At 38.3% G+C, this 20,321-nt stretch overlaps 1 protein-coding gene across 14 annotated transcripts in view; it reads left to right on the top strand.

Annotated features, from left to right (window-relative positions):
- Window positions 1-20,321, top strand: part of LOC126272091 (voltage-dependent L-type calcium channel subunit beta-1) — a 2,208,268-nt gene that overhangs the window by 2,140,698 nt on the left and 47,249 nt on the right. For all 14 annotated transcript variants that reach the window (XM_049974664.1, XM_049974661.1, XM_049974653.1 and 11 more), the window contains one exon: window positions 15,377-15,569. In XM_049974664.1, the coding sequence (XP_049830621.1) occupies window positions 15,377-15,569 (193 nt within the window). The remainder of the gene's footprint in view (window positions 1-15,376; window positions 15,570-20,321) is intronic.

Raw genomic sequence — 20,321 nt, forward strand, 5'->3', positions numbered from 1 at the left:
AGTGCGGGAAGAATAATTGTTTGAATGCCTCTATGCATGCAGTAATTATTCTAATCTTAGCCACATGGTCCCTATGTGAGTGATACATAGGGGATTGTAGTATATTCCTAGATTCATAATTTAAAATTGGTTCTTGAAATTTTGCTAATGGACTTTCTCGGGATAGTCTTCCATTTCAATTCCTTCAGCATCTCTGCAACACTTTCCCACAGATCAAACAAACCTGTGACGATTCATGCTGCCCTTCTGTGTATACATTCAATATCCCCCATTAGTGCTATTTGGTACAGGCCCCATGCACTTGAGCAATATTCTAGAAATGGTTACACAAGTGATTTGTAAGCAGTCTCCTTTGTAGACTAATCGCATTTCTCCAGTATTCTACCAATAAGCTGAAGTACACCACCTGTTTTACCCATGATTGAGCATTCCATTTCATATTCCTACCAAGTGTTACACCCAAGTATTTGTATGAGTTGGCTGATTCAGACTTATATTATTATCATAGGATACTACATTTTTTCATTTTGTGAAGTGCACAATTTTGCATTTTTGAACATGTAAAGCAAGTTGTCAGTCTTTGAATCACTTTGAAATCTTTTTCAAGATCTGACTGAATATGTATGCAGCTTCTTTCAGATAGTACTTCATTAAAGATAACTGAATCATGTGCAAAAAGACTGAAGTTACCATTATACTATTGTCTGCAAGGTCATTAATAAGCAACATGAACAGCAAGGGTCCCAACAGATGTCCCGGGGCACATCTGAAGTTACTTCTACATCTGACAATGACTCTCCACCCGAGATAACATGCTGCATCTTCCCTATTACAAAGTTCTCAGTCCAGTCACAAATTTCACTTGATACCATGTACGTTCGTACATTTGACAAAAAGTGTTGGTGTGGTACAGATTCAAATGCTTTCCAGAAATCAAGAAATACTGTGTCTATGTGACTGTCATGATCCTAAGTTTTCAGTGTCATGTGAGAATAGTGCAAGTTGGGTTTCACATGATCAGTGTTTTTGTAATCCATGCTGGTTGGCGTTGAGGAGGTCATTCTCTTCAAGATATCTCATTATGTTTGAGCTCAGAATATGTTCTAAGAATCTACAACAAATCTGTGTCAAGGATATTGGATGGTAGTTTCGTGGATCACAAGTGATTTATAAGCAGTCTCCTTTGCAGACTGCAGTTTCCCGGTATTCTACCAATAATCTGAGGTATACCACCTGCTTCACCCCTGACTGAGCCTTCCATTTCATATTCCGACAAAATATTACACCCAGGTATTTGTATGAATTGATAGATTCCTACAGTGACTCATTGATATTATTATCAGAGGATACTAAATTTTTTCATTATGTTAAGTTTTTACCTTTCTTCTAGATGGATGTGACCTGTGCTTCTTTCCAAGAACTTTGCATGATTTTTTGTTTGAGGGCTCTATGGTAGATTGCTGTCAGAAGAGGGGCAAACTCAGCTGGAAGTTCAGTATAGAATCTGACAGGGATTCCACTGGGCCCTGGAGCTTTGTTTAGTTTCAGAAATTTCTCAACGCCACTGACATTAATTCTTATTTCGTTCATCTTTTCAGTGGTAAAAACAGAGCTAAGCATTTTAGCTTTTGTTTTGCTGCCCTCAGTTTGAGTTTATGTCTCATTCACTAGTAACTGCATACTAACTGTGGTGCCATGAATAGTCTTTACACACAACCAGAATTTCTTTGGATTTTGTGAAATATCATTTGACAGTATTCTACTACAGTAATCACAGGAGGCATCACGCATTGCTCTCTTGACAGCCAAATACATTTCATTGAGCATCGCTCTGTCTATCGTTAGTTTTACACCTGTTATGCTGTAATCTCTGTTTCCTTAGAAGTTTACAGTGAATGTTCACAATGGAGGATCTCTCCCATTATGAATTGTTCTACTGGGTACATTCCAGTCCAGTGCATGCTCACTTATTCATTTAAACTGGAGCCGTAGTTCCTCTACATGCTCCTGTCTTGTGCTGGAAGTTTCACGTTCCTCATTGAGGTATGACATTACCAATTTTTTTTATCTAGTGTACTGAACATGTATATCATCCTGCTTACTTTAGTTGTCCTTTGCATGTTGATAATCATTGTTGTTGTAAGCACATCATGGTCACTGATACCAGTTTTGATGTGGACATCCTCAAATGTGGCAGGTGTACTTGTTGCCATTAGATCCAATATATTTCCATCATGAGTGCAGCTCCTCGCTATCTGTTCTAGCTAGTTGTCAGAGAAGGCATTTAGTAATGTTTCACAGGATGTCTTACCACTAACAAAACTGTAATTTTCCCAGTTAACTGTTTGATGATTAAAGTCTGTACGGATAATTACAGTATGATTTGGGAACTTACCTACAAATGAACTGAGGTTTTTTGGATACATCAGGAGTTGACTCTGGTAGAGTGATAGACAGATTGAATTATAATTTTATGTCCATCCCTGATACTGAGTCTTGCCAAAACAGTATCACATCCAGCCTGAATTTCTATATTGTAGGGTTTGAGTTTCTCGTCTGCTGCAACAAATACACTACTTCTATTTCCCCTTTGCCTACCCTCTCAATATACACTTAAATTTTCCCCCAAAATTTCACTGCTATCAATTTCAGGTTTTAACCAACTTTCTGAATGTAATATTGTGTGAGCTTCACTGCTTTTCATGAACACTTCAAACTGTGACACTTTGTTGCAAATGCTTCAGCAGGTTACCATTAGGATTTTAATACTTTCATCTGTGGGAGGCCTTGTTTTTGATCTTGCACTCATGCTTTTGGGTTTCCTACAACTATCATTATCTGGATTGGATGGAGAATTACCTAATCTAAAAAACCCTTGTGTGCACCCCATGCACAGTCAGCTACCTGAGTAGCAGCCTCTAATGTGTAGTGCTCACCTGACCCATTAGAGGTACCCTATAGCTCTGAACCCTGTGGTGCAAGTTCAGGAATTCACAGCCTAGCTTGTCAAAGAACCTTCCAAGTCTCTGGTTCAGTCCCTCCACTTGACTCAGAACCAAAGGGCCAATGCTGCGAATTGTGAGATTCATTGAAACTCCATCTGTAAGGCTGGCCTTCTCAACCCTCTCTGCCAGTTGCCGGAATGACCCAAGAATGACCTTGGAGACCAGGTGACAGGCATCATTTTTTCCAATGTGCACCACAATCTGCTGTTGATTGCACCCTCTTCCCCCAGTGGCTGCTGGAATAGCTTCTTCAACATGTTGAGTGAGGCCCTCAGGCATACACACTGAGTGTAGCTGGTGTCCTTTCCTGTCCGTGGCTGCCACTTCCCTAAGGAGTATCATCATTCACCATGCGTTTGAACTGGCAATGACTGATAGACGCCTATCATTTTGTGTTTGCCTCCTCTTGACACCAAATAAAACATGTTCCCCAAAACTGGGGAATTGAATCCCACTGGCTCAGTTTGTTTCAGTGAAAGACAACACATCTACCAAGACATTATCCAACAGTTCATAGCCTTACTGCAAGAGGATGAGTGTAGCTGACGTTTCCACAGAACAGCCATACATCTAACTCTACTTTTCTTTGAGAAAGAATCGTTTTGACAGGATTGTGGGCACCACAACCCCCTGATATTAATTGTCCAGACTTTTTTCTGTGGGACTACTTAAAATATATTGTTTACAGAGGCGATCCACTTACCATGCAGGAATTGAAGACAAAGATTACAAAATTCATCAATGAAATAGATAGTGTAAAGCTAACAAGAGTAGCAGGAACAAGGTCAGACGTGTCAAGGGCGTAGAATTGGATGGAGAACATTTCCAACGCCTACTGTAATTTATAGCAACTTACGTTGTAAGTTTGCTAATAAAATCATACCCACAGTATAAATTAAATTACAGTGTGTCTTTTATGTTGAACACCCTGTATTTTTACATTACTTATGTGTACTTTGTGTTTTAGTTGGAAGCAGAGTGAAAATAAGTTGAAAGACAGCGCACAGGCAATGTACTGTATAGGTGTAGGTTTTACGCAGTCTTCACATTTACTTATGCTATCCTCACTAAGCTGGGGTATGATATAAGAAATTAGCTATCTGTGCTACAAATTCCCATGTACATCCATTCACAATATGACTGTTTCAATAAAATTACAAAATTGTCAACGTTGCACAGAAGTTTCAGACCATCACAGTCCATTATGAAGCCATTCATGTAAGTCTTACACAACACCATAACGTGTGTACATTGGTCACATTGCTTGTGTGAGTGGATGAGTGCGAGATACCATTTGTCTATGACTGCCTGGCACTCAGCCACCTATGCAAGCAATGTTGTCAGTGTACACACATTATGGTGTTATGTGGGAATTAAGTGGATGGCTTGATAATGGACTAAACAGGCCCAAAACTGGTCACCATTTAAATAAAAACAAACTTCTGTGCAACATCAATGGTTTCATAATTTTATTTAGACATAGTAAGCTATTGTCTAGGCCATTCAGCATGCCGAAAGTAAGTAAATATATCATTTCACTGGAGTTAATGGTAAGATCACTTAGATGAAGTATTTAAGTTTTTTCTCCATAATTAAAACATTTGGTACTAAGCTGTACATCTGAGATGAAAAGCTGAACCAATCAATTGTTCATTCATCCATTTATTCATTCTCTGAATTCCATATGTCCCATAAAGAAAAATTTCATTCAGCGATGTGGAACGGGTAAAAGGGTACATTAACAAAAGACAATGAATTATAAAATCATAACCTGTATACTATCTCAGTACTGATCACTGCTGTGCACACTTGTGCTATCATAATTCATAACAGTTAATTAGAAAGGAGGCCACTGCTTTGAAAAAAGTTGCTGCCTCATTTATGCTAGATACATGCTGTCTTTCTGCTGTAGATCCCTTAATATTTTATTGATTACGGCCATATTTTTCAAAGAAGATAGTTTACTAAATGTAAACACCGAGTCCTATTTACGGTTTGTTACTAGTTGTCATGCAGCTTTGCAATAAACATTGCTACTTCCCAAGTAACTTACAAAAGTTTTTAGTCCTCTCATCTATATATTCAGGCAATTTGTAGAAAAAATATACTGACTAGACAGATACATAACATAGAAGAACAGTAGTGTAGTGCAGATTCTAAACTGTAGCTTATCATAGTGTTTAGAGATAAATTACTGTATGGGAAGGAAAATGGATGGGGGTATATAAAGCAAACAGCGAAGATGGAAAATTTAACTATGTGTTAAACATATTCCTATAACACTTCGACTCTTTGTTTTTGGCCAAAAAAAGTAAAGGTAGAATCCAACAGAAGCAAGGAAGAGGGAGGGATAGGTTTTGGGATTAAAGCATCCTGTGCTTAGAAGAGGACAAGCTTTACTCATAGACTTGTTTGTACAGGCACTGCATCCACTCCAGACATCAATTTCAAAAATACAACTCCTAAAGAGATTGGAAAATTCATAATGTCACTAAAAATAGTAAGTCTGATGGCTAGTACGGTGTTCCTAGCAAGATGTTAAAATCTTGTACTGACTTGATAGACCTGCCCTTCCGTTAACTTTGTAATCAGTAAATGACTTGGGGCATATTTCATGACAGATTTAAATAAAATAAGAAGCAAGCAAATCACCTCAAATTAGTGACCTATTTCAGTCCTCCTAGTCTTTCCAATAGTGTTTGATAAAGTGGTGTATGGTGTTACTACAAATTCATTTAACTGAGTAGAGGTTGTTTACTACAACATTTTAAAGTCCTACCCATGAATTCAGTATCATTAATTACATCAGTTTATGTGGAAAGAAAGTAAAAAGCCCAAAGCTCAGTCCTGCAGTGTAGAATAAAACAAACTGCCTGAAAAAGTAAGTGGAGGACTATCAGTGGTGTGTGACTGAATGACAGCACAGACCTGTCTTCATTTTCTGTGCATGCAAATCCAGCAGCACTTAAGTGACCTCTTAATCTTACTTACCCTTACCTAGTATGCAATCATTTAAATGCTGCACTCACATTTGTGGAACCTGATGAAGCTTTGCAATGAACCTTGGGAGAGCCTGGTACTACATCAAATACATAAGAAGCTAATTTAGTACAACCACAATATATTGTAAAGACCCTACATCTTCCAGTTTGGATTGTGTACTTCAGTGACAACCATTATGCAAAGATGCAAGTGCAGAATTCACAGAGCCTACAGGATAGAACCTACATCCGATTGACAAGACACTTCCACCTTTACCTAAATAGCTACTCTCATATAAAATTACAATAACACTGCTGCTGTCAAGTGAGACTTAGAAATGAAACGCCAGGATAGTTCTGGATCTGCTGGGCGATAGGTCATGTGATATTCTCCTAAGACACAAAATATGGTGTAACATCAGCTCTGTTCGTTTAAACTACCTCCATCAAAGACTGAATACATTGTCATCATCAAAAATAACTTCAAAACACCAATTAAAAGCACTTCTTATATGACGGTATGTATTTAGACTTCGGCAATATAAAATGAATGAATATAAAGATTATTATGCAACTGAAGTGGGACTGCATTTGACACAGCTCCTGCCTCAGCTAATACCTAATGCATTCTCCCCTAACAATGATCTGTCAGCCATGTTTATAACTTCTTGGATATCAGGCAAGCCACTTTACTAATATTTTTGCTTTGAGTAATGTAGGGTCCTGCATTGGTTCCACCAGTGGAGACTCTTTCAGAACAACTTGAAATAATTTTACCCTCTTGCTAATTCTTAAAAAATGTTATTTTCTAATGGACTATTTTTCTTTTTCCGGGGCTCAGGGCTATGGATGAGTTCACGTACTTGTTGCCAAAGGGTGTCTGTCCCCAAAAACTGCACCTAACTTGTAATTTTTCCCCATCGAAATCTTATGGCCACCCTCCAAAAATTTTCCGATGCCATGCTAACTCCTGCTCCGATGACCTGCAAGTTCTGAGGCACTCAGCAGCCTACTGCATGGCAGTGGTTGTGCCTTCGCCCATTGGAAATTGCAGTAAATTCTGATTCCAGTGCTTAATCAAAATCGAAATATCTCATGGTCCATAGGTCAGATCACAATGCAGTTTGCACCAATCAGTCTCATTCTCGTTGAAAGCCCACAAATGTACATTGTCACATTCCATCCTTCTTTCTTATCTTAGTCACCTATTGTGATTGCAAAATGTAATAAATCTGTAATAAGTGAGCATAGTGATGTAGCATATTACTTCCATAACTCAAACTGCCCTTCAGTTTGGTTTTCATAAAGCAATCTCCAAGGAGAAACAATACAAGTTCTCACAAATACAAATCTAGTAGATCTAAAGAAGATAAATTTTCATTTTGGTATATTTTGTGACCTTGCCAAACCTTGTGATTGTGTAGGTTATAAAATTATATTTTTCAGACCAAAGTATTATATGATCATTTAGTTTTTGAAGCTCTAGCAGGTCAGTGGGAAAATTAGTCTGTGTATTATGCAAACTATGAGCAGTCCGTTATGGAAAAACAATAATATGGGAAGGATAAAGAAAAATCTTGTAAATGTGTTGCAGGGGTGGGGTTGTGATGAGCAATAATTGTTACATTGACGTTAGCCAGTGAGGTCATCGCTCACACAAATTCTAGAAGCCTACTAGAGATGACGATGTCAGACACGTTCTTCATTCAGTTTCCTCAAACCAAACAAGAGAGCAATATAAACATTAAACAACTGACTGTAGGAGTGAAACCAGGTCAGTGGCTCAGGAATCTTGTGCACTACTATCTGTACTATGATAACAACTGGAACAGCTTGTGTGGCAGGCTTCTATCTGTTAGTCATTCGATCATCTTCAGAATCAGTGGTTGTTGGAAGTGTTTGTTCAGCTGCGAATGTACACAGATGAGATGACCATGGGAACTAGCACTTCAATGAATATGCCAATGTGCACGTGGCACACGGTGCTGCATGTCAAAATGCACTGGAGGCCCACAAAGTTTACAGTGACAGATTTCCGAACCACATTATTACATGTGTGAATAAGTTTATAGTAGTTTAATTAAGGGAGACCAGAAGTTTTGTTGTGAACAGAGTTCCTGATACCAGCTGTCACTATAAATTTCACACACTGTAGTACTGGGCATCCTATATGACTAAAACCTATTTTTGTACCGCCAACAGAAAGAACAAGATGTGATACTTAAATCAGTGCATCAGAATTCCAAATTTCAAAATGAGGGTGTTGTGGACAGATGAAGCATGTTTCACAAGATAAGGGCCATTCAGTTCTCAATACAGCCACATATGGAACATTGAAATTACACATAGCATGTATGCAAAGTCATATCACCATAAGCTGGCTTGAGTCATATCACCATAAGCTGGCTTGAACATTTGGGCAGGTATTGTAGACAACAATTTGTTGGGGCCTATTCTACTACCACCCCATGTAAATGAATGGACATATTTAGCATTCCATGTAAATGACTTTCTGTTGTATTTAGATGATGTCCTTCTGGTAGTCCATCGAGTAAACCAAATGAGGTGGCAAAATGGTTAACACACTGGACTCACATTTGGGAGGATGATGGATCAATCCCGCATCCGGCCATCCTGATTTAGCTTTACCATGATTTCTGTAAATCACTCCAGGCAAATTCCGGGATGGTTCCTTTGAAAAGGCACGGTCGACTTCCTTCCCCATCCTTCCCTAATCCGATGAGAGTGATGACCTCGCTGTTTGGTCTCTTCCCCCACACAACCCAACCAATCCATCGGGTAATGTCACACCAAAATGATGGCACATCACCGCAGTTTGCTCTTGTGGGAATATTTAGATGGTTCATATCCACACAGTTAGATTCGCCAAAGTGATCTAGTTCCCTGGCCAGCTCATTTGCCAGCTGTTAGTCCTTTAGATTGTTATCTGTGGGGGCATGTGAAGAACATTTTCAATGCTACTCCAATAGACACCATCAACAAGCTTCTTGGGAGGATAATTTTAGTCTTTGATGAAAACAGGGAAACCTTTGACTTCAGAAAACTTGCAGACTCCATGACATAGCTTTGCAACATGTGTGTTCATGCTGGAGGAGGTCACTTTGAGCAGCTGCTGTGAATAATTATTACTATTATTTTCCATTCTTGATTATTTTGTTGTTAAATGAGTGACTTGAGTAATCGTTGTATTTGTTGCTTGCACTTACGGCTTGTGACTAACAAGGAGAGGTTCCCAGCGGTGGGATTCCTGGTTTGAAACCACTGGAATTTTCACATGATACTCTAGTGCCTTAAACACAGTACTGCATAAACTGGTGGTGTAGTTTAGTTGTAAAAGGATCTTGATAACATGCAGAAGGTTGTAAGTTCAAATCTCATCAGATACTTATACATTTAATATTTTGAAGTTCTTATTTTAATTACTTTGATAATCATGTTTATTTATTTACATGTCTTAAATGTATTTTTTTATTTCTGTGCCATTGTCACACCATTTTTAATTGTTGTATGAACTTTCTCATTTGCTTTCATTGTTACTTCCTATCATTCTTTTTTTCATTTGCTGTATTTTTATTCCGCATTTTGCTTAAATTTTGGTTTTATACACAATCCCTTCCTTCATTCACATCTTAACTTGTGTTATTTCTTTCCATAGTGCAACAAGAATTTATGTTTTGAATGTTTGTATGTTGATTACCATCTACATAGGGTTGCCATATGTTGGAATGAATAAAGTGACATTTTCTATTTTTTATGGCGGTAAAAGAGGACACCTCACTTATTTTAAATTTATTACATAAGAAACAAAAAATACAAATAATTACAGGTACATACATTACACACACCCTGCATAACTTTAGAGCCCATCTTGTAGGTGTGTGTATTTTTAATAAACGGAAAGCACTAGTTTGCTTTTGTTCTGCAGTATTGCTTTTATTGTGTTTACTGGTTTTCGGCTTACAAGGCCATCTTCAAACATTTACTGAGTATTGTCACAAAAGAAATTACAATGTTTGTAAAAATGTTGGAAGAGAGGTTGCACATCTACACTGAAGCAGAAACATACAGTAAGAAACATCTTTGACAGTGTGGTGGTAATGCAGTGTAAAAAGTAAAAAAAAAAAAAAAAATGAGCAGTAAATAAATAAAAATAAAAATGGAGTAGACAGGAAAAAACTTTAACACAAAGTAGAACAGCATGTCTACATAACAGTTTCTGTTAACAAACAAAACTAAGAAAATGAAATAAAATTAGTACTGGACAAGCCTACTTCTGGAGGCATAAAACATGGAGAGTGATACAGTTAAAAGAAGAAAGAATTATCAGTGTAACTGCAGAATATATAAGGAACTTGAGCAATATCAGTAAGATAAACAGAAATGCATAAATGCAGGAAAATGGAGGAGTGTGAGGGAACATACTGTAGTTGCAATCTTTGAGAGTGTGGTGGTACTGCATTTTAAAACGTAAAAGAGGCTGAACAATACACAAATACAAAGGGAGCAAACAGGAAAAACATTACAATTTTACTGAAAATTGTGATGTTGTAAGATTTTGCATTAAATAAATGAACCAAGTAAAATAAAAACAATATTTGATGAGATAACTACAAGAGGTACCAAACATGGAAAGTAATACAAGTATCGGTTAGAAGAAAGCCTTAACAATTGAAACTACAGTTTATATGGATGATATAGACAATTTCAGTCAATGATAATGAACACAGGAAAATGAGAATATGAAGGAGCAGACAATGTGGGAAGTAATGAAAAACAGAGGATTATGTGAAGTTTATAAGATGGTAAGTGTTGAGCTGTGTCTGATCATTTAGGATTAGATCAGGACTGTGAGCTAGATGTTTGTTAATTTCCAGGGCTTCCACCAGGTTGAGTGTTTGGTCTTTATTTGTGACCCTCACTCAGTACATGCTCAGCAAATGTGGAGTCAGAATTCTGCAATCTCCAGCTGTGTTCATGTTCAGCCAGCCTAGTTGATATACCTCTGCCTGACTGACCAATGTAAAACTTGTCACAATCAGAACAGGTAATTTTGTATACCCCACTGTTGGCTTATAATGAATCTTACCTTTGCTATTGAAAATACACTGGGCTGTCATGTTCTTAAAATAGTAGGAAAGCCTATACTTGCATGCTTCTAATTCTTTGGCTACAATTTGCGATACCTCTCCTAGATATGGTAATGTACACCATTTGTTGCAGACAGTGGATGGGGAAGCAGATGGGGCACAGAGGTGGGGTATAATTTTCCATTTTTGTTTCCTATGCAAGATGTGGTCAATAAGGACTGCTCTGTAGCCATTTGCTGTGGCAATAAATTTTATTGTATCTAACTCTGCTTTAAAATCATCTCTGGACATGGGGATGGATATGAGACGGTGTACCACTGAGTGAAAAGCTGCTTGTTTGTGAGCTATGGGGTGTTGTGAGCAAGAAGGTATAACAGTATTTTTCTATAAATTTTGAAATAGTGTGTCTGTGTACTAGTATCAATCATGAGCTCTAAGAAGTTTATGTATTTGTTGCCAATCTTCATTGTGAACTGAATAATTTTATGTTGACCATTCAGGCTTTTCAAAAATGTGTTAAGTTGTCTTGTAGTGCCAGTCCACATATAGTGGACATCCTCTACATATCTAAACCAGTATTTGATATTTGCACTCAAAGGTTGTTTTTTTTTTCCAGAAAATGTTGTTCAAAATGGTACATAAATATTTCAGCCAACAGCAGACTAAGAGGGGAACCCATAGCTAAACCATCTAATTGTTTATAAAGAGTCCCTTGAAACTGGAAATAGTTCTGTGCCAGGCATGTCTGAGTGGCCAGTTTCAAATCATTCAATTCCACAGCATTATCATTAGACTTGTATATCAGCTCTGTCGGAATATCAATGCATTCCACTACTGGAATGTTGGAAAACAAACAGCAGACATCGAAGGATACTAATTTATCACTGTGTGAGACAGATATACCTTTTATCTAATTTCTAAGGTCTACAGAGTTTGAAATACCATGCTCTGGTTTGAATTTACTCTTGCTCTTACTGAAAGCATCCCGTTTACTAGCTAGTTTGTAAGATGGAGCAGTAGATAATGATACAACTGGCTGAATAGAAACATCTTCTTTATGCAGTTTTCATTGGAGTAAATCTTTTTTAAAGTTTGTTTTCTTGACACAAATATTTAAAGAATGCTTTGCAATTCAAATGTCTAAAATTAAATTTCAACTTTGAAATCCACATTACAGATTTAGTATCACTCTGTTTCCTGCTTTGCCCATTGTGCCTGCATTAAGTACAACCCCTCGACACAAATGTTATGGGTTGCCACTGCAAAGAACTGTGCAGCTTTAATTAATTCCCTAAATTGTTCCTCACTACTGAATGATTCAATGTGTTGCATCTTTTCTTATGGGTTGGTCCAGATTTTCCATAACATATGGCTATGAATTATTATAAACTTGAAAATTGATTAAAACAGTTTTCATCATGATGGGCAAGGAATGTACACATCAAGCCATATCAAAGCTGTAAAGATAGAAACGTCACTTGTAAGCTATATGAATTAATATTTTTGGTTCTACTAGCATAACAAATTGATATGTAAACAAATAACAAATAATGAATTCAGTAACTGAAGTACAAGATTTATAAATTGTTCACAATACAAGCTGAAAACAAAAGTCAAAAGATCTTGATTCCCAAAAATAAAAAAAATTTGGGACATAAGCAGGTATCGTAAAGTTGTATGTGGATGCTACATTAAACATAAAAAATGGGGTCATGTCTGCTAAAATGTGGATGTGTTGTAACCTGACATCCACATCTTGTTATGAAAAAAAAGTGTTTTGACACAACTACACAGTCAGTATAAAAATATAGATATTTTTGTAACTGATAGATTTCCAATTTCAAATGTTGTGATATTATGGTGGACAAATAAAAATAATCCAAATTACTTGCATGAAGATTCCAGTAGGGAAAACAATGATAGGAAAAACAAATCAAGACAAATGCAATGTTACTAAGGTGATTAATAATGATGTTTCAAAGAAGAAGAAATATGAAACATTACCTTTAAAGCACTTAATAGCATTCAAATAACTACACCTACATCTACACTGTGCAAACAACTGCAAAGGGCATGACAGAGGGGATGTCCCATTGTACCAGTTATTAGGATTTCTTCTGCTCCAATGATTCAAGTCATTTCGATAATGAATTACAAATAAAAATTTCAAATCACCTGATTAGACTTGAACCTAACAACTTTCTGCATGTTACAAATGTTTTTTAACCACTCTGATATACCATTACTCTAGGCAGAACTATTATTTTTAAGGTGCTAGAGTATCATGCAGAATTCTAGAACTTTTTTTGCCCCCCGTAGACGAGGGCCCATGCTGTGAATTCAATCCTCGCTTATGTCTAGTGATTTCCCATGGTTCTCCTGTTTCTGCCTCTGCCCCCCCCCCCCCCTCTCTCTCTCTCTCTCTCTCTCTCTCTCTCTCTCTCTCTCTCTCTCTCTCTCTCTCTCTCTCTCTCTCTCTCTCCTTTCCTTCCCTTGTGTCTAACCAAATGAAGAACATGTTTGACAATACCGCCTGTAGAAGGCTATTTGAATGTATACTTGTGGTAATCTGAAAGGCTAACTTCATGGAGAAATAACTCAGAAACAGTGCAATGTATCAAATTTATTTTCTTGACTATTATTTCCCACCACAGCCTCCCCTGAAACACCTTTAGAAGATATTAAGGCTGTTTCTGTCTGTCCTGTATAGAGGAGGCATTGATTCGTAGAAAGGCACAATGAAAAAGACTGCTAGAATATTAAAGCTTTCAGACAAAGTCCTTCTGCAGTAGAAAACACACACACACACACACACACGGACTTTGTATGAAAGCTTTAATATTTCAGCAGTCTTTTTCATTGTGCATATATGTGACTCAACACTTTCCCTATTTGGTGAGTATATCCTTTCTATATTACATTTGGAAACAACTGTTGTTTGTAAATACTCAAAAGTGATTCAGCACCTTTGTGCCATCGTAAGAGGGTTCTTTAGTTCAGTTCTGTAAAACACAAAACGGGTTTTTGAGTATTCAACCTATTTTACTTTGTCTGTTTGGGTTATTATCTTATTTTCTACATGTTTTGATTCTACAAGAGTCTTCTTTACATTGTTATATACTGGTAGTTTGTGATCTGAAACTAAATGATGTTGCTGTAAGTTTGGTTGGCGAGTTTACAAAATAATCTACCTATAAAAAGCATGTTAAACAGAATGGTGCTCCACCATATTCCGTTAAGCCATCAGTAATGCTTTGGTTTATTATTAAAAGTTTTTAACTTTCATGTAGGTTGTCAATATTTTTAGATGAGCAACTAATTTTCTGGTATTAAATCTCTTAAAATTTAGTCTTAAAATGCTTGTTTGCGATTCATTTCCACCACTGAAATATTTTGTCTGCCTAACAGATGACTGCTGAGAATGCCAGCAGGAAGCTGTTAAATTTTAAATAACAGGATTCTGCATAGTAACTACAAAATCACTGAATTCAGTAACATTGCAAGGAATAGGATTGGAATTCATTTGTTATAATGTCCCATAGACCCCACTATAAGGAAAATTGTATGTGGAAAATGGCTAGAAGTTCTAGAAACTATGGTATTTTTCCTGTGATTGTTTAGTCTTTGCCATGGCATTCATCACTTTTGTGAGTATAGCCCAGTTCGAAAGTTATTTGAAAAAAGTATTACATATCACATACTGTTTGGTAACAAATAGGTAAAAGTGAAACAAGAATTTTAAGATAGTAAGATTACATTGTATTTAGGTATGTACTCACAACAAACATATAAAAGGTTTTATTGTGTTATTCTGGTTACCGCGTAATAAAACTGTAACTAAAAGAAACTAATAGTAAGAGAAGAGCTCCTCTGTTGTCCAATTCCTCAGTGACTAGAATTCCTTCATACACAAGGTGGCAACAAGGTATAACAAGATGATATCTAAAATATCAGACATTAAATTTATGTATATGGTAAAGAGCTTATTAATTTATGGAAATTAAACAGTAGTGTATGCTTGTAGACATTAAAATTACCCTTGATATAAATTGTATGCAGTGTTATTTCTAACCTCCCTGTAAATTCATTGTCACTCACATCAATATATCAATACAGGTACTAATAATAGACTCATTTCAAACACTTTTAAACTTTTATTTGACTGAATAGTGGTAAATTTCCTGTTACGATTGTTTCTTTGCACCTGTTTTTGTAAGATCAAAAACCATCAACCAAGCACTGGTCTTGAATAACAGAAAAGCTTACCTTACATGTGCTACAGGCTTACTGGCGAGCAACACACCCGCCAGCTATTCCACCGCCATCACAGCAGCCACCAGTAGTGCCTGTCGGTTTACCCAGGCAGAGCCAGAATCAGGTTCCTGGTCAACAGAATCCCCAGCAGGCGCAAGCGCAGCAGTTGTCTCCTGGGGCAGTGCCTTCCACTTCTGACCACAACGTAACCACACCTCCCGGTAAGTACCACAGCATTACAAAGTCATAAGTTACTTTTCAACAGCAGAGAATTAAGTCTAATATAATTTTTTTGATAACCATCATGCGGTGTCTCGTACATCATCAAACAGAGACAACTTCCAGCATAAATGTTCCCACCTACTTCACAGTGGTAGATATTTTTCTTTTCGTAGTTAGTGTAATTTTTACAATCTTCATAGCCTGGTTGTGCCTAAGAATTCACCCTATTCTTATTCTTATTATAATGTTGTATGGAAAACTTACTGATTTGGGAGACTATCTCTGCCACAAATGACTCGCCTTTTAGACCCATAATGTAGTTTGTGCAGCCAAGTTAATGATTTCTGTTAAGGGAAAAAATATCTCCCAGCAATACATCCATATGACAGGAAATAAATGTTTAATAGGTATCACTCCCTATGCTCAATAATGTTTATTCTGCCAGTATTAAAATGGAAGTAGTTTTCTTTGAATCTGGGTCCACAATTGCTAAGAATTTTTGAGTGATTCCAAGCTGCCTACAGCTGTCAGTTTTAAGTTTCTTTTTAATACTGTTGCACAGTTTCACCCTTAGGTCATTTTCAAATACTATGTGTTTACTGTTTGATTATGAAAAAAATATGCAATGGAAAGTAATCTAGTGGCATGTTAAAAACTAAAATTAAAATCAGATCTTCCATAATAGGCTAAAATTAACCTCTTGCACAAGCCATTTAGTAAGTTCAAATAAGAAGTAAATATTTGTGACTTGAAAGAAAGCTATGACTCTAAAATAAAATTGCATGTACTGTTCAGGCAGGATGTGACAGCTGTACAGCAAATATTCTGCAGATTGAAAACTGCATGCTTTCACTCTCGCAGTGGAGAAATCGAATCGAGCAGTGATACACTGAAGATAATCATCTTCTATATGGTTCCCACGATATTCACTATCTAGAGGCACCGTATTTCCAACACATTGTAAAATATAGTACTATCTTATCACAATTATTAATAGTTTGTAATTATGATTTCTTGGTACATCACTTGCTTTTGACATATGTGGCAAGAGGACACACATACATTCAGGAAATAGTATTGATAAAAGCTAGAAAAGGTTCCTATAAGCACATGTGAAGAAACAAGAAAACTTCTTTGAGAATATGGACTATGTTAAGTGTGTTGAGAATGTTTTGTACTCAATGATATAACTCATTTTCCTGTTGCAATTCATTACTGGATTTTTATTTTTTATGCATGTTTCTGTATGTAGTTCACTGAAAGTGCTGGTGATGTCAAAGCAACTAGAAGTGTCTCCTCAATCAGCCATCACCTACATACTTTTTTTGCAAATTGCTGTGGTTTCTGTAATGGCTCCACACAGTGTGAGAAACATGAACATTGACATGGAGACATATTGTTTCTCACAGGAATGGCAGTCCTTATATTCTGCTGTGGTTTAGCCAATAGATTTAATCAACAGGCTCATGTTATGGATGTCAAATGACGTTCACAGCATTTGAACTGTAATAACAAAAGTTTGTTGTTGATTATATCAGCAGCTTACAGATATCAGATTGGAATAAGTACAAGACGTCATGGTGTCCTCACACAGTTTGCAAGCTGGATATGAAAGAGCTATAGTAGTAACAAGTATATGATGATCTTGAAACATACGTGCAAAGGATTATAACTTCTGAAGGCCTTGACAAAATGATGAATTGTGCATAAGCATTCACTTTATACATATATCTAAAAACAAAGATGATGTGACTTACCAAACAAAAGGGCTGGCAGGTCGATAGACACGCAAACAAACACAAACATACACACAAAATTCAAGGTTTCACAAGCAGCGGTTGCTTCTTCAGGAAAGAGGGAAGGAGAGGGAAAGACGAAAGGATGTGGATTTTAAGGGAGAGGGTAAGGAGTCATTCCAATCCCGGGAGCGGAAAGACTTACCTTGGGGGGAAAAAAGACATAGGTATACACTCGCACACACACACACACACACACACACACACACACACACACACACACACACACACACACACACACACACACACAAGCAGACATTTGTAAAGGCAAAGAGTTTGGGCAGGGATGTCAGTCGAGGCGGAAGTGCAGAGGCAAAGATGTTGTTGAAAGACAGGTGAGGTATGAGCAGCAGCAACTTGAAATTAGCAGAGGTTGAGGCCTGGCGGATAACGAGAAGAGAGGATATACTGAAGGACAACTTCCCATCTCCGGAGTTCTGAAGGTTGGTGTTAGTGGGAAGTATCCAGATAGCCCAGTCGGTGTAACACTGTGACAAGATGTGCTGGCCGTGCACCAAGGCATGTTTAGCCACAGGGTGATTCTTATTACCAACAAACACTGTCTGCCTGTGTCCATTCAAGTAAATGGGCAGTTTGTTGCTGGTCATTCCCACATAGAAAGCTTCACAGTATAGGCAGGTCGGTTGGTAAATCACATGGGTGCTTTCACACGTGGCTCTGCCTTGGATCGTGTACACCTTCGGGGTTACAGGATTGGAGTAGGTGGTGGTGGGTGGGTGCATGGGACAGGTTTTACACTGGGGGCGGTTGCAAGGGTACGAGCCAGAGGGTAGGGAAGGTGGTTTGGGGATTTCATAGGGATGAACTAAGAGGGTACGAAGGTTAGATGGACGGCAGAAAGACATTCTTGGTGGAGTGGGGAGGATTTCATGAAGGATGGATCTCATCTCAGGGCAGGATTTGAGGTATTCTTATCCCTGCTGGAGAGACACATTTAGAGTCTGATCCAGTCCCGGAAAGTATCCTGTCACAAGTGGGGCACTTTTGTGGTTCTTCTGTGGGAGGTTCTGGGTTTGAGGGGATGAGGAAGTGGCTCTGGTTGTTTGCTTCTGTACCAGGTCAGGAGGGTAGTTGCGGGATGCGAAAGCTGTTTTCAGGTTGTTTATGTAATGGTTCAGGGATTGCGGACTGGAGCAGATTCGTTTGCCACGAAGACCTAGGCTGTAGGGAAGAGACCGTTTGATGTGGAATGGGTGGCAGCTGTCATAATGGAGGTACTGTTACTTGTTGGTGGGTTTGATGTGGACGGATGTGTGAAGCTGGCTGTTGGACAGATGGAGGTCAACGTCAAGGAAAATGGCATGGGATTTGGAGTGGACAAGGTGAATCTGATGGAACCAAAGGAGTTGAGGTTGGAGAGGAAATTCTGGAGTTGTTCTTCACTGTGAGTCCAGATCATGAAGATGTCATCAATAAATCTGTACCAAACTTTGGGTTGGCAGGCTTGGGTAACCAAGAAGGCTTCCTCTAAGCGATCCATGAATAGGTTGGCGTACGAGGGGGCCATCCTGGTACCCATGGCTGTTCCCTTTAATTGTTGGTATGTCTGGCCTTCAAAAGTGAAGAAGTTGTGGGTCAGGATGAAGCTGGCTAAGGTGATGAGGAAAGAGGTTTTAGGTAGGGTGGCAGGTGATCGGCGTGAAAGGAAGTGCTCCATTGCAGCGAGGCCCTGGACGTGCGGGATATTTGTCTATCTGGAAGTGGCAGCAATGGTTACAAGGATGGTTTCCGTGGGTAACAGATTGGGTAAGGATTCCAGGCGTTCGGGAAAGTGGTTGGTGTCTATGATGAAGGATGGGAGACTGCATGTAATGGGTTGAAGGTGTTGATCTACGTAGGCAGAGATACGTTCTGTGGGGGCTTGGTAACCAGCTACAATGGGGCGGCCAGGATGTTTGGTTTTGTGAATTTTAGGAAGTAGGTAGAAGGTAGGAGTGTGAGGTGTCGGTGGGGTCAGGAGTTTGATGGAGTCAGGTGAAAGGTTTTGTAGGGGGCCTAAGGTTCACAGGCAGACAGTGTTTGTTGGTAATGAGGATCACCCTGTGGCTAAACATGCCTTGATGCACGGCCAGCACATCTTGGCACAGTGTTTCACCGTCCGAGTTATCTGGATACTTCCCACCAACACCAAACTATCAGAACTCCGGAGATGGGAACTTGCCCTTCAATATATCCTCGCCTCTCGTTATCCACCAGGCCTCAATCTCCGCTAATTTCAAGTTGCCGCCACTCATACCTCACCTGTCTTTCAACAACATCTTTGCCTCCACACTTCCGCCTCGACTTACATCTCTGCCCTTACTCTTTGCCTTTAAATATGTCTGCTTGTGTCTGTGTATGTATGGATGGATACGTGTGTGTGTGTGTGTGTGTGTGTGTGTGTGTGTGTGTGTGTGTGTGTGTGTGTGTGTGTGGGCGAGTATATACGTATCCTTTTTTTCCTTTTTTCCCCGTAAGGTAAGTCTTTCCGCTCACGGGATTGGAATGACTCCTTACCCTCTCCCTTAAAACCCACATCCTTTCATCTTTCCTTTTCCTTCCCTCCTTCCTGATGAAGCAGCCGCCGGTTGCGAAAGCTCGAAATTCTATGTGTGTGTTTTATTCATTGTGCCTATCTACCGGCGCTTTCCCGCTTGGTAAGTCTTGGAATCTTTGTTTTTAATATATTTTTCCCATGTGGAAGTTTCTTTCTATTTTATTTACATCATCATTAATTTGAACCCAACAATTACGTTTGTTATTATCTCTGTTGCATTTCGAAATCTTCTCTATCGTCTTACTTTCTCTTTTTGTTTGTACAAGTAGTTTCACTTTGATTCATGTTCCCATTTTCCGTAATCTACCATACATTTTATCCTGCCTAATTATACTCAATAATACGTAATTTACTTCCAAACCATAACCTAAAAATTTTTTAACGCTTTCAACATAACC

This window comes from Schistocerca gregaria, chromosome 5, assembly GCF_023897955.1.
Source record: "Schistocerca gregaria isolate iqSchGreg1 chromosome 5, iqSchGreg1.2, whole genome shotgun sequence".
Lineage (NCBI taxonomy): Eukaryota > Metazoa > Arthropoda > Insecta > Orthoptera > Acrididae > Schistocerca > Schistocerca gregaria.